At 39.0% G+C, this 14,955-nt stretch overlaps 1 protein-coding gene across 1 annotated transcript in view; it reads right to left on the reverse strand.

Annotated features, from left to right (window-relative positions):
• Positions 1–9,970: 9,970 nt before the first annotated feature.
• Positions 9,971–14,955, reverse strand: part of LOC148074397 (solute carrier family 23 member 1) — a 35,577-nt gene continuing 30,592 nt past the window's right edge. Inside the window, exons 11-12 of the mRNA XM_087798202.1 lie at positions 11,381–11,476; positions 9,971–11,314 (exon numbers count right to left, since the gene is read on the reverse strand). Of these exons, the coding sequence (XP_087654328.1) occupies positions 11,115–11,314; positions 11,381–11,476 (296 nt within the window). The 3' untranslated portion in view covers positions 9,971–11,114. The remainder of the gene's footprint in view (positions 11,315–11,380; positions 11,477–14,955) is intronic.

Genomic DNA, 14,955 nt, shown 5'->3' on the forward strand with positions numbered 1-14,955 from the left:
ATTTTCTGTTGGTGAATCTCAGCACAACAGCTCAGGTACCAGACTCTCTCTTTCTGGGTGAGAGGAAACCTACTTCAACGTTGTTGAAATCCGGATCGATGCCATTCAGGAACTCAGACACCTTCATCTCCGAATCTGCATCTCAAGAGTCATCAGGCTCTCACATAACTTGGAGGCCGGATTTTTAGTCCAGTCACAATAACTCTGTTGATTTTCCTCTGCTGGTCCAACTCCTCGACTCTGTTCCCCAAAGTTTTTATAAGCAGATCTTTCTTTGCGTTGTCCTCCCGGAATTGTTTGATTTCAGCCATCGCCGTTTCGAGGCTCTTTCAGTTCTTTGAGTTCTTTTTTCATTGCCTTCATCTATTCTTTCATCGCCATCAGGTTTTTGTTCTTATTCCCATTTTGACTCACTGTCAGAGCTCTCCTCCTGTCTTTGGTTGGATTTAGGTTTTTTTTGAGCAGCAGCGACCTTCACAGACGAGCTCCAAATGCGAAAAAAAAATGATGTAATTTCCAAATTGTACAGGATTCCCAATCTTAGAACCATGGAGGTCCTGATTCCAAAAAAAAAGAAACAAAAATAATAAAAAGATGGCTTAAAAAACATTGATAAATGCCTGCAGAAAAAAAAATACTGTGTACAGACAGTTAATAAAATCTCCAGGCAGAAATTAGATACAAAAGGTACCGAAAAAACCTTAACAGTACCTAAATGAACGCAAGAATGATTACTACAGCAATTTATTAGCAGAAAATATCATACTAAAGATTTTGGGTAAATTTAAATGATGTTACTGGCAAAAACCGAGTTACCCTTCGTACTTCAAGTACAACAAAATTCAGGAAGAGAACCTAGAAATCATAACAAACAGATTAAATACATTATTTGCGAACATCTGGCCTAAGCTATCCAAGGACATCTCGGTCTCATCCCCTACCCTGGGACCTTTGATAGGAACAAAGACATGAAATCCGTCAACAAATGCGTAGCCAAAACTGATTAAAAAGTTTTTCATTGCCTTCATCTATTCTTTCATCGCCATCAAGTTCTTGTTCATATTCCCATTTTGACTCACTATCGGAGCTCTCCTCCTGTCTTTGGTTGGATTTAGGTTGAACCATTTTTTCTCACGCGGTGAGCAGCAGCATCAGCGACCTTCACAGACGAGCTCCAAAAGTGTAAAAAATAGTGTAATTTCCAAATTGTCCAGGGCTCCCCATCTTAAAACTGGACTTTTTAAACGTTTCCAGCTATAGTTGAAGTTCACATTCATATGATGCTAACATGATCATCTGCATAAAGCGGTGATTGATCCTAATACCAACAAACCTGACCCCCTCAACGCCCTGGCTGGGTCTATAAATGTTGTCCTTAAAAGATATGAACAGCTTCAATGACAAAGGGCAACCCTTGCAGAGTCCAAACCTTCACAGGAAACTAGTCAGACTTACTACCAGCCCAATATATAGACCAAGCTCTGACACCACAGGAACAGCTCTTATCAGGGGTATCTTATATACCTTAACTTTCCGAATGGAACTCTCCAAAGAACACAATCTCATCGTGCCAACCCAGACCCACAAAACACATGTAGACAGGTTGGAAAAACCATGCAACCTCAACAATCCTGCCAATGTTATTAATATTGTTTTTGAGTCTTTTTTTTCTTTACATGACATTCTGGTCTGGGCTCTTATTCATCAAGGTCATGGTTATCCAAGGGGTCTCTCTTCCGAGAAGCTCAATCAGTTCCAAATGAGGGGATAAGTCGATATAGATCAGACTACGGGTAGGACGTAGAATGATAGGGAGGAGTTCGGACCAATGTGTGGGTCGTAGAAACCCATCAAGGTGCTAACCCTGGTGAAGGTAGTTTTCACCTGGAGAGGGAAGCTTTGGAAACCCCTTGGATATCGTGGTCTAAGATTGATCCAGTATGTTGTAATGCAAAGGTTACTTCTACAGACAAATATTCAAGCATTTTGTAACTTAGTAGGAGTGTTACTAAGGTAGTATCTTTTTATTCATTTTCTGTTTTTCTGTTATGACTCCCACTATGTCACATCATCAATTCCAGTTTCATATGCTTGGTTAAAATTCTGACTATGACCAGAAATTTTGAGTAAACATATTAAAAAAATTTAACTCGACACAACAACAATAACAAGTTGATAAAACATTGCAATTGTTGTTTTAATTATAAATCGAAATATATCAAAAGTACACCAACCTCAGGCCGCAGTGCAATTACACTTAATTATGAAATAATGGAAGATTTGTCTTTATTTTCCTTCGCCACCGCTTCCTCACTATCTGTTCTCATAGCTGATTATAGTTAACAATCTTTGTTTCCTTGTTTGACAATTTGTCATTGAACATGCATCTGTTCTTTGTTGACTTTCCATCAATTCAAAAACACAAATACACACAGCTAAAGGTCGTATAACTCAAAGTTGTCGGACATTTTGTTCCTCCCTTGTCGCAGATTGTTGTGAACGTCTTGGTCCTTTTTTATTTGAGTTTGATGCCCCTGATTTACAACCAAAAGAAAAAGCTCATTAAAATATCTTGCTTGATAAATGAAGTTGAATTTCAAAAGAGAACAACGATTCAATCAGCAATTCTCCTCCCTCTTAATGGCGTGTGGTATTTTAAAAAGTACAAAATAGTCAGTCACATCTTACAGGACCTTAACGTTAAAGGCCTTGATGATCTTTAAAACTTATTCCGCTGGATCAGACTGTGCTCCCGTGGAAAGAGCATGTCTTTCGTCCAAGCCCGAGGACATTTTTGACCCTTGCCTAATATATTGCAGCCTTCAATGCATCTTTCTGGTCCTCTTCGGAAAGATCAATTGTGCGTGACAGGCATTCTCTAAATAGGTCAGAGATCAATATGGTTTCTGGTGCCACTTATCTCTGAAAAGTCGTGGAGAGTTAAAAGGTTCTCGAATCTTTGACCGGAAGACATGTTTGCTGATTATTTTAGATCATTTACATTTTCTCAAAATCGATTGAGCAATTTCATATATTAAGGGAACGTAACTTGACAGAGACAAAAGTCAAACAGTCATAGTAGCATTCCATGTATTTTGATTTAACCAATTGTAAGTAAGTAAAGGTTATTTGTAAAGCACCTTTCTAGACCAGGGTCACAAAGCGCTTACACAATCACAAACAAAACACATTTCAAATATAAGCTTTAAAAGATCAAGACACAAGAGTCTCAGAGAATCAAGGAAAAGCACAAATAAAAACGTCTTAGGATGTTTCTTGAAGGAGTCAGTAGATCATCAAACACAGATGTTTCTTGAAGGAGTCAGTAGATCATCAAACACAGATGTTTCTTGAAGGAGTCAGTAGATCATCAAACACAGATGTTTCTTGAAGGAGTCAGTAGATCATCAAACACAGATGTTTCTTGAAGGAGTCAGTAGATCATCAAACACACATGTTTCTTGAAGGAGTCAGTAGATCATCAAACACAGATGTTTCTTGAAGGAGTCAGTAGATCATCAAACACAGATGTTTCTGGAATGAGTCAGTAGATCATCAAACACAGATGTTTCTTGAAGGAGTCAGTAGATCATCAAACACAGATGTTTCTTGAAGGAGTCAGTAGATCATCAAACACAGATGTTTCTTGAAGGAGTCAGTAGATCATCAAACACAGATGTTTCTTGAAGGAGTCAGTAGATCATCAAACACAGATGTTTCTGGAATGAGTCAGTAGATCATCAAACACAAATGTTTCTTGAAGGAGTCAGTAGATCATCAAATACAGATGTTTCTTGAAGGAGTCAGTAGATCATCAAACACAGATGTTTCTTGAAGGAGTCAGTAGATCATCAAACACAGATGTTTCTTGAAGGAGTCAGTAGATCATCAAACACAGAGATGTTTCTTGAAGGAGTCAGTAGATCATCAAACACAGAGATGTTTCTTGAAGGAGTCAGTAGATCATCAAACACAGAGATGTTTCTTGAAGGAGTCAGTAGATCATCAAACACAGATGTTTCTGGAATGAGTCAGTAGATCATCAAACACAGATGTTTCTGGAAGGAGTCAGTAGATCATCAAACACAGATGTTTCTTGAAGGAGTCAGTAGATCATTGAACACAGATGTTTCTTGAAGGAGTCAGTAGATCATCAAACACAAATGTTTCTTGAAGGAGTCAGTAGATCATCAAACACAGATGTTTCTTGAAGGAGTCAGTAGATCATTGAACACAGATGTTTCTTGAAGGAGTCAGTAGATCATCAAACACAGATGTTTCTTGAAGGAGTCAGTAGATCATCAAACACAGATGTTTCTTGAAGGAGTCAGTAGATCATCAAACACAGATGTTTCTTGAAGGAGTCAGTAGATCATCAAACACAGATGTTTCTTGAAGGAGTCAGTAGATCATCAAACACAGAGATGTTTCTTGAAGGAGTCAGTAGATCATCAAACACAGATGTTTCTTGAAGGAGTCAGTAGATCATCAAACACAGATGTTTCTTGAAGGAGTCAGTAGATCATCAAAAACATATGTTTCTTGAAGGAGTCAGTAGATCATCAAACACAGAGATGTTTCTTGAAGGAGTCAGTAGATCATCAAACACAGATGTTTCTTGAAGGAGTCAGTAGATCATCAAAAACAGATGTTTCTTGAAGGAGTCAGTAGATCATCAAAAACAGATGTTTCTTGAAGGAGTCAGTAGATCATCAAACACAGATGTTTCTTGAAGGAGTCAGTAGATCATCAAACACAGATGTTTCTTGAAGGAGTCAGTAGATCATCAAAAACATATGTTTCTTGAAGGAGTCAGTAGATCATCAAACACAGAGATGTTTCTTGAAGGAGTCAGTAGATCATCAAACACAGATGTTTCTTGAAGGAGTCAGTAGATCATCAAACACAGATGTTTCTTGAAGGAGTCAGTAGATCATCAAAAACATATGTTTCTTGAAGGAGTCAGTAGATCATCAAACACAGAGATGTTTCTTGAAGGAGTCAGTAGATCATCAAACACAGATGTTTCTTGAAGGAGTCAGTAGATCATCAAAAACAGATGTTTCTTGAAGGAGTCACTAGATCATCAAAAACAGATGTTTCTTGAAGGAGTCAGTAGATCATCAAACACAGAGATGGTTCCAAAGCTTAGGAGCAACAGTCTGGAAGGATTTCTCTCCTCTGGTCCGGAAGCACACGGTTCAGGACCAGAGGAGAGAAATCCTTCCAGACTGTTGCTTCTAAGCTTTGGAACGATCTTCCTCTGCCTTGCGCTTGATGGATCTACTGACTCTTTTAAGAAACATCTTAAGACGTTTCTATTTGTTCAGGCTTTTCCTTGATTTTCTGGAACTCCTGTTGTGTTATCAGTTTTATCTTGATCTTTAAAGTATATACTTTATTGAATATTGTTTTGATGACCCTGGTCTGGAAAAGCGCTATATAAATAAAAATTAATTACTTACTTACTTACTTTAACATGACATTCCAGGCAGCATTTCTGTATATTAAGTCCACAGCAGCTGTGATGCATTTGCTTATTTTCATTTTGAAAGTCAGAGGACAAAGTCTGCAAGTAATTGTAAGATTTTCCACAAATATGAACTAGTTTATGAGCTATCCTTCAATGAACTTATTCATGCACACCACTGGTTGTTACCTGGTATTAAGGTTGGCTGACTTCAAAGTAGGAATGTTGTTGGTTGACAACATAGAAAAACTCGACCTTTCTGCTCAGTAGGATGTTTGTTCTTAAGGTCAAGTGTATTTTTCCGCAGGGGCGTTAGAAAGATACTGTTCGGAGAACCTTCTCAAGTTGTTCGACTATCATACTAGGAAGTTAACAGGGAGGAAAGTACAATATCAAATGAATTGACCTTTTCAATCGGTTACACCTTACGGTCACGTCACACAAGTGACAAATATTGTGACGAATAGAATGTAAATCAGTATAAAGTCAAAAATTGAAGTAACTGTGGATGGTGTTTAAAAGCTGTAGCTCTACCTGTATTTTTTGTTGATCTCTATCTTGGTCTGGAAAAGTCTTGTTCTTGTTCTTGTTCTTGTTCTTGTTCTTGGTCTTGGTCTTGGTCTTGGTCTTGGTCTTGGTCTTGGTCTTGGTCTTGGTCTTGGTCTTGGTCTTGGTCTTGGTCTTGGTCCGACACTCTCCGTTCCTGGCAGTTTCTTGGTGATTTGATCACGGCACTTTTCAGGCTTTATTTTGATTCTTGCCTTGGTCTGAAAACCAACTAGTCCTGGTAATGTTTTGTTTCCGAGACTCTCTAGTCTTGGTGGTGTCTTGGTTCCATCTAAACAATATTGTTTCGGTCTTGTCTTGGTCTAAAAACTCCATTCTGGGGGGTCTTAAACCCTGACACCCTCGAGTCCTGGTGGTGTCTTGGTCTTAAATCTCTCCAGTCTGGTTGTTTACAGTTAATCTCCATCTCCAATCACAGTTGTCTATGCAGGAAAACAAGATCCCCTTTTTAAAGTTTGCATAAATCACCAGCTAATAGAAGATAATGCCCTGGACGGGTAATACCCTGGCAGACTTTCTCTAATACTCCACACAGGGACATTGTGGCCGAAGGTGCCTCTTCACTTAATGAATACTTGCATCTGTCGATGTGCAATCCAGATTAGAGGCCGTTAATCCCGTAAGAGTTCAGCCAAGTTTGTTAGAGGACTAGACAAACATCTTACAATTGTGTATCTCTAAGCGATCAAAAAATAGCGATTGATGTTAAACTCAACGCTGACCTCCGACACATACCTCGCAGTATTGGTACTTTAAAGACGTAGCTGGAGATTTTGGCGGCAAAAAACGTCCAGGTATTCAAAAGTTAATAAACACTATGAATATGATGAAAACTAATGTAATATCATATAAAATATTATGATTTTTGTCCTCAGGTGGAAACCTTAGTTACTATCTGATTTAACGTTCTTACCATAACAACCTTTATCTCGAAATCTTTCGTGTTTCCTTCTTCCTTCTTGGACTATGAAGAAAAAACAACTTTTTTATTTGTGTGGCTGCAAATCAAATTCCTGATACAGTCGTAGTATTTGTTTGTTGCTGTATTCAACTGGACAAAGATCTTTTCCTGTAAATCTGATTACCGGGTCAAGTCGGGATGATCAGGTGGCGTCGGTGTCAAAGGGAGGTTGAACTAAGGCCTATTTGGACGCAGCGTCTTGAAACCATTATCTTGAGCAACAAATAAATGAATGAAAAATAAATATTCAGAGAGACATAAGACTCCCAGTTCACTCATTTGCATAATCGTTAACATTGTTCATCTCATGTGTTTTTGATGTACAATATGCAAATTGTGATCTAAAAGATTAAGCACATCCCAGATGCTGAGAAGCTTTGATGATTTTGTTTTTCCTAAAGGATGATGCCTTTTTTTCTTTTATTGTCATATTAATTCCTGGGATAGCTTTTATGTTCGCTTTAACAGAAAAGGATTTAAAAAAACCATTAGAAGGCAGACCGTGTTCTTACGTTCACATTTTTCTTATTTGAGGGATTAATATTCAATTAAATGGACACCGCTTAGGCTTTATTAGAAATCCAGTCGCATTTATCATCATCAATATCATCGTCTCTTCTGAAGATATCTAAGTTAAGGATCGTCTTAACGTCAGACAATTAGCTACAAGTAAATCAATTCCATGTTGAAAGCACAGAAGGTAATAAATAATCTTCGATTTCAGCTTCTCTGTGTCGCGAGCGACGTGTGGAGGTTTGTCTCTCACAAGATGCCACTGGTTGTTTTCTTAAACGGACGTCAGTCATCTCTCGCTGTCTCTTCTGGTTTCCTGCAGCTTCGATGATTAAAACAACTTTGACTCAGATCAAAGAGACAAATGTGAGAACATTTATTTTTCTAAACAACTGTCGTGAATTTTGAACCAACTAAGAAATCCAATAAAAAAAAACTGAATGAAGCAAAATAACTGATTGTTGTAAATTCCTGACAGGAAAGGGCATGAGAAAATGAAAGACACTGTCTTGTAGCCAAGAGTTCTGTTCAAGCACATGTATTTCATGGATAGATACAACTGACTGGTACTCTGGGAAAATTCCTTCGGGGAATTGTGTTTTTAGTCACCACATGGCAGACATGTTGGAATATTTACGACGTGCGGTGAGGTCTATGGTTGGTGAGGCACTGACTCCTTTAGTGTCATATTTACAAGTATATAAACCCACGGGGGGAAACTTATTCAATAGACTACTGGTTATTTCATATTTGAGCACCATGCTTCACAAAGACATACACACGCATGCACACACACACACACACACACGGTCTTACTGATGTCCTCACCCCTATGCCAGTATAGCATAAATCTGTCATCTTTGACAATGTTATATGACTAAGATGGTTTTTAAAAATATGATTTAATTAATGAAGTCTATGTTGAATTGTTGTGATATTTAGTGGGATGTTAGTCTAGATCCTCTAGATCTATGGCAGTCATTGATTGTGGGTGAATATTGATTTATAGCTTCATAAACCTGTCATCTTTGACATACGAGTCATTGCTGAAATGTTTTAATTATCAATTTATTACAAATTCTATAATCAAAATCTTTAACCTGCCATATTTCATTATCTGAGATCTTTCAATTGGCTTAAAAAGTGAATCTAAATTCATTTAAAACAATCAATATACAGTATATCAATCAAAAATTAAAGAACTGATACAGTACATCATTTTAAAAAAAGGATTATCAAACGTGGATTTAAACAGCATAGAATATGACCGTGATACTAAAGGATTACAAGGAAGACGCAGCTGATGCTGATTCAATTAAATGAATTGTGATGGATTGCACATTGAGAGCACATTGAGAGGTGAGGCTCTGCCTCACCTAACTCACCTGACCAAACTTCCCTGACCATTTATTTGAAACAGTTTCCGTTTTTTGTCAAGGTGAACGACCTCCACCACTGCATATGTATTTCTGGAATCCAGGGAGGCCGTGACCTCGAAACAACACGAGGGATACCACAAACATTTGGTTTCGGGTCACATTGACCCAGAAACAAAAGATGGCCTAAACAGGTAGGTGATCTCACCTGCTAGACTCCTAGGCCTGTCGCACCTTAACCCATTGTTCTAGCCGGGGACCACCAGTCACAGATGTTCGGACCCTTAACTATGAACACCCCCTGGTGGCGGGGCAGCGAACATGGTCGTCTCCCAGTCACTCCGCCTTAGGTGTTGCTCGCTCCCCAAAACCTTGTCTGGCCTCCTCAGCCCAAAGCCAGAAGCTCCTTGGTGGCTTTGTGTAACTTAACCTTAACCCCCAGCCCGAGTACTCTAACTAGATAAGTTGTTGAGCCTCCCATAAAGCCCCATGTGCCCACCTCCACTGGAAAGAGTTTCTGTGCATTCCACCACAAGGTCCTGGTATTTTGCCTTCTTTCAATTCCTCATGTTGAGGCTTCAACACAAGAGGTACGTTACAGACGGAGACACATGAGCTCCAGTCGCTACTTTAACTCTATATATAGTCATTTTGTCTATAACTCTAAAAAAGAACAGATTTCTCTGAAAATAATCCAAACCTTCAGACGACCTGAGGGTGACCTCAAACAGGTATTTTTTAACTGATGGCCCCCCCTGGTCGTTTCAACCTAACCGAGTTATAGTTTACAGGTTGTTATGTCTGTCTGGCATGTGCACTTCCGTCTTGACTCACCAGGACTTGTCCGAGATTGACATCTTTATCCTGAAAAACAACAAACTGAAGTTCCTTTTCCTTCAGAATTTAGAATGAGGTGGTAAAACGGACAAGATGGTAACGGGAAATTGCTATTAAAAGTGATTTTAAATCATCATTAAATCATTAAATTAAAAAGTAAAATAGGTAAATATTTAAATAAAGTCAGCCGTACTCTCTAGATAAGAAAAGAATGCGACAATGCAGGAATAAAAATGATTTTATTAACAAGAGCAAACAACTTATAGACAAAGCACGATTTGTATTTAACAGTTAAGTATAAAATTAACAATGTATACTATGTAATGAAAAAAACAATTAGAAACATAAATTAAATTGAAAGGAGTTAAAAGGTGTTAGTCACACACTGTCATGAGGTATGTTGATGTTGCCGACATAATTTGATGTAATGTTAGTCATTCATTGTAAGTGGAAGCAAAGGTTTTCAGGAACAAGCGCAACATCACCCGCGGTTACAAGAGTCGGCCTCGCTTTCCTGGACGTGTCTCGAGAAGCTCTTAATATAAGATGCCGGGACCAGTTAGAAACACTGCTTTCTTCCCACGTCCAACTGTCCTCACAAGAGCATGACGTCTACAGAAGCTGTTCATACAATTATTTTTTGCAACTTTTCTGATGAAGCTTCATGAAACTGTGTCTTTCCTTCAGGTCAGTAGGTGGCGCCGCAGTTTAAAAAGGATCTGAGGTTTAAATATATGTTCAAAGCGGTAGATTACGGAGAAGAGAGAGTGACTATGAAAAGAAGTATAATGCTTCATGAAGCTTCGCTTACACATCACTAGCTAAACCTATTAGCTAGCTACAAGTTTTGGTAGTGTCTCATGTTTTGGTTTGTCTTACAATTACTTAATAATGAAGACAAGACGTAGTATTGGACCAGATATGTGGTACATTTATGTAACAATAACCTGTTATTAAATATCCTAGATCTCCAATTCAAAACATTTTGAAATATCATGGAGGAATAACTTCTTGTCATAGTTACACCGACCAGTGAATCTCAGGGCTGAACATAACCACCGCGCTAATGCCTACGGACGAACGAGAAGAAGAAGATACACCTTTACGACTTTCCTTGCTTGGAAGGACTTCTCTTTGAACAACATCGTAGTTAAATAAGTACTTATCAAAAATGGAATACACAACCTTTAGCGTTAAAAGAAGCCTCCCTCAACTGCGCAACATCAAGCGTTAAAACTACACACTTGTTCTTAATTTATTAAATATTAAGGCTAATTATTTCTAACTTTTAATTGAAAAAACTTTGAATGTTTTATATAAAAGATAAGAATGTATTCATCTAAAAAATACACATTTTCATCGACCAAAATAAGGCTTGATTGCGAGCAGGTCAGACACCATTGGTTTGCTCGAAGGTATTGAAGTGTGTCGTGTTGTACGACGGGAGAAACGGCAGGAATCGAAGCCACCGGAATCTTCTCAAAATCCAGCCGCAGTAGGGAATGTCGTAGCACGACACGTCGCAAGTCTTTCCGCTGGCTTCCTGCGCCTGTTCCTGCCAGTTCTTCAGCCCTCGCTCCTTGTCCGTGCCTTGACGTACAAATCCAGGGTTAGCCGAGAGAACGGAGGGTTTTTGTCGAGTGCGTTTGTTATTACCTGGAATGGTGTTGTCCAGGATGAAGCCGAAGAAGCCTCCGATGAACATGTGCGTGGTGAAGAGCACGACGATGATCTGATCCAGCTCTTTGACCCCTTTGGAGAGAAGGCGTGAGAGTGAATTGAGTGTTCTGTAAACTGAAGTTTATGCTTTCTTGTTGTTTTTTTTCTTTTAGGGGATTCTTTGGAAGATATATTACTCACTAAAGTACATTATAAATCAGTGGTGGGATATGTCATTTCCTCTCTCTTTGCGCTTGATGATCTACTGACTCTTTCAAGAAACATCTAAAGACATTTTTATTTGTTCAGGCTTTTCCTTGATATTCTGGAACTCCTGTTGTGTTATCAGTGTTATCTTGAACTTTAAAGTATATACTTTATTGAATATTGTTTTGTTTGTTTAAGCGCTTTGTGACCCTGGTCTGGAAAAGCGCTATACAAAAAAAAAATGATTCCTTACTCCATATGAAAAAATGAAAAGTATAAAATCAGGCCGAGCTTAATATAAAATTGACATTTAATTGAACCTATTTTTAATTCATCTGATATAAAAGTACCCAGATTTTTTCATTTATTTAATCTTTTATCTTCTTTGAGCGGCAATATATACACAAATGACATAATTGCTGAAAACAAAGACTTGTATAGATTCATATTTAGAGAACAATAATGAATAATTTAAATAAATCATTAATCCAATAAAATGATTAGTTTCTGCCTGATCTTGGATCTGATAAGGGGCCACTAAAAAACAGTTTCCCCCGGCCCACACTTTGCCTAAGTATGATATAAAGACTTGCGTATTTAGGGATTCTTGGGAGGTGAAAATTTAAACAAATAATATTGTTATGTAAGTGATGGTAATAGATAAGATAAGATATCTTCAGAAACAGCAGCAAATCAAAGAGAAAAGTAATACAAATATAAATGTAGCACTGAGCCACCAATACATACCAAAATAATAGAAATAAATGCTATTTGTGAGACACTGCTTGTGAAAGGTTACCTAGTTGTTTTCGATTGGGCGACTAATTAAGCGTATAGAGTCCTGTAAAGTTCACTAGGCCACATTATTGTTGTCCCTTTAATTCCTCTTACCTCTTGAGTCTAATTTTACCGATCAAAGCTGGTCTTTCATTTGGCCCCACCATACTGACGGCTCAGAAGCCAACGCGGCGGCTAATGCCCGGGCGTTTAATGTCGGAGCGAAAAAAACTAAGATTGATTGAGTTGTATCCAATTAAATGCAAAGGGTCACTATAAACACACTTGTACAGAAGGGCCACGAACACACCGGGCTGAGGACGCGGCAGTCAAAAGTTCAAGTCCCCCACTGTGTTGATTCTAAGTCCCATCGGCAGCACATCTAAAGACGTCTGGATGAGCGGCCGCGGGTTTACCGAGACAGGCCTCCTCTTGTGTGGCCTTATCAAGCGAGTGTGCAGCTGAGGTGAAGAAAAAAAACTCAAGTGCTTTATCTGAGATGCGCAGATTACAGCTGATGACATGGTGGGGGAAAAGCCAAGAGGATTGAGAGCTAAGCAGCCTAGAACCAAGAAAACCAGACAAGCCCTCATGCCCACTCTTGAACTTTGGATTAGCACTTTCCTGGGAGACACTTGCATCACATGACTCATGGGATCAGGGTCTACAGAAAGGAGTCGTTTAATCTTCAGGATTTGCTCTTTTGATGCCACTCGGGGGGGCTGTGGCCAATCACTCTGTCAATCAAATAAGCGTTAAATCAGAGTTTCTTTTGTAGACCTTTGCGCTTAACGTCCTCGATAGATTTGGCCTTCCTTCGGAAGGAAGGTCGACCACAACACTAAACAAACTACCTTAATTGTCTCAAGTTCCTCTTTGTGTGTGATTCAATGATTTGTTGTGATTTTTACTCATCATTCATAAACTAAATAAATTGATACGTCATCACTTTGCTCAAATCTTGCCACTGGCACACGATGTAAACCCCTCTTCGTCTGCCTCAGTTAGCTTGACATAAGAAAAAAAAAACACTTTTCACTACAAACTACAGAAAAACGCTTTTCGGTTCGTAACGTTTATGTGTATTTTAAGGGGATTCAATTCACATGTTTCTGAGAATTGATTTGATGAATGTGTCGGCGCCGCTGTATTTTGTATTTATTGAATATAAGTTTTCAAGATGAATATTATAAAGTAAATTCATATTTATTTCCTTCTTTCTGTTTTCATTCAAGGCTTTAAACTCAAATTGTTTTGCCATCTGGACCAGTAGGATTTGAGAGCACCTTGACATCAGGAGCTTATGCTGGCAGATATCTGACTATGTTTTCCAAGGTAATCTGTGTGTGGTGCAGTGAAAACTTGAAAACATCCGGTCAGATGTCCTGAGGACTCGACCTCAACGACATTACCGGTTAACCGGTAGTGGCCTGGGTTCTAGGAGTGTGAAGAAGACCTGACAGAGGTGGATTTACACTCAGAGTTGAGCAAGAATATGGCGTTAAACTGTTGAAACAAGTGACTACAGCCCTGGGTAGTTTAGCTCACTCTGGGAGTTCTTTAAACACTAATCTCTGTGCATCAAGTCCCATCACCTGAACTCTTCTCACCGCCCTTGTTCTCCACCATTGTTTTTCAGGCCCCTCCTGATCTCTGGATCTGGATCTCCTTCAACTTTCCTCGACAGTGCCACCAGATCCAGGATCGACTCCATGGCCCTGTCAAGATTCTGCCCTGCCTTACACCGTTCTTCTCCCCATTTTCTACTATCTCCTTTTTCTAAACCCTCTCTCCCGGCCGGTCACAGCAGAAAGTAAGTAAGTAAGTGATAGTTATTTGTAAAGATCTTTCTAGACCAGGGTCACAAAGCGCTTCAACAATCAAAAGAAATACACGTTTAAAAATACATACAAATTTAAAAACTCCAAAAGGTCAAGACAAGGTAGAGACAAACAAAGCAGAAAATGAGGATAAGGCCTGCACAACAGGTCTTAAGATGTCTTTTGAAGGACTATCACACACATCAAACACAGTCGCCACCGAGTCTACAAGTATTTACCGTTTGCCACTGTCGGTACATGAAAGTAGAAAGTTGCTCAATGATCTCCCTGGAACCTGTTTTTCACTTCTTTTTATAGTGTTATTTCAACTCCCCGAGATTATGATTTGACACTGGAAAATAAATTCAATTCAATGGTTGTATGTGTTTGTGAGCCCAGCTACAAACAGACTACCATCCTGTTCAGGGTGTCCCCCGCCTCTCGCCCGAAGAAACTAGGATAGGCTACAACCCCCCCCCTTCCTACGAGTGTTTGCCACTCTGTGTCAGCAACTTGCATACGATGGCCCTGCTTAGATCTTTTGTTGAAAAGTTGTGTGGTGTCGGGTTTGAAATACACTTCGCTGGCTGTCCGAACACAATAAATCTTTGTTTACTGCTTGAAGTACTTATTGTAGGCGGAGGTTTATATTTCAATCAGCTTGACAGTTTCACAATGTGTGTGAGATTGAGTAGCACACACGAAGAGGATAGCACCAAAAGGCTTTCCCACCTTCAGTCGACGATACCCTGAAGGTGGCTTGACAGT

This window comes from Callionymus lyra, chromosome 8, assembly GCF_982586985.1.
Source record: "Callionymus lyra chromosome 8, fCalLyr1.hap1.1, whole genome shotgun sequence".
In the NCBI taxonomy this organism is placed as follows: domain Eukaryota; kingdom Metazoa; phylum Chordata; class Actinopteri; order Syngnathiformes; family Callionymidae; genus Callionymus; species Callionymus lyra.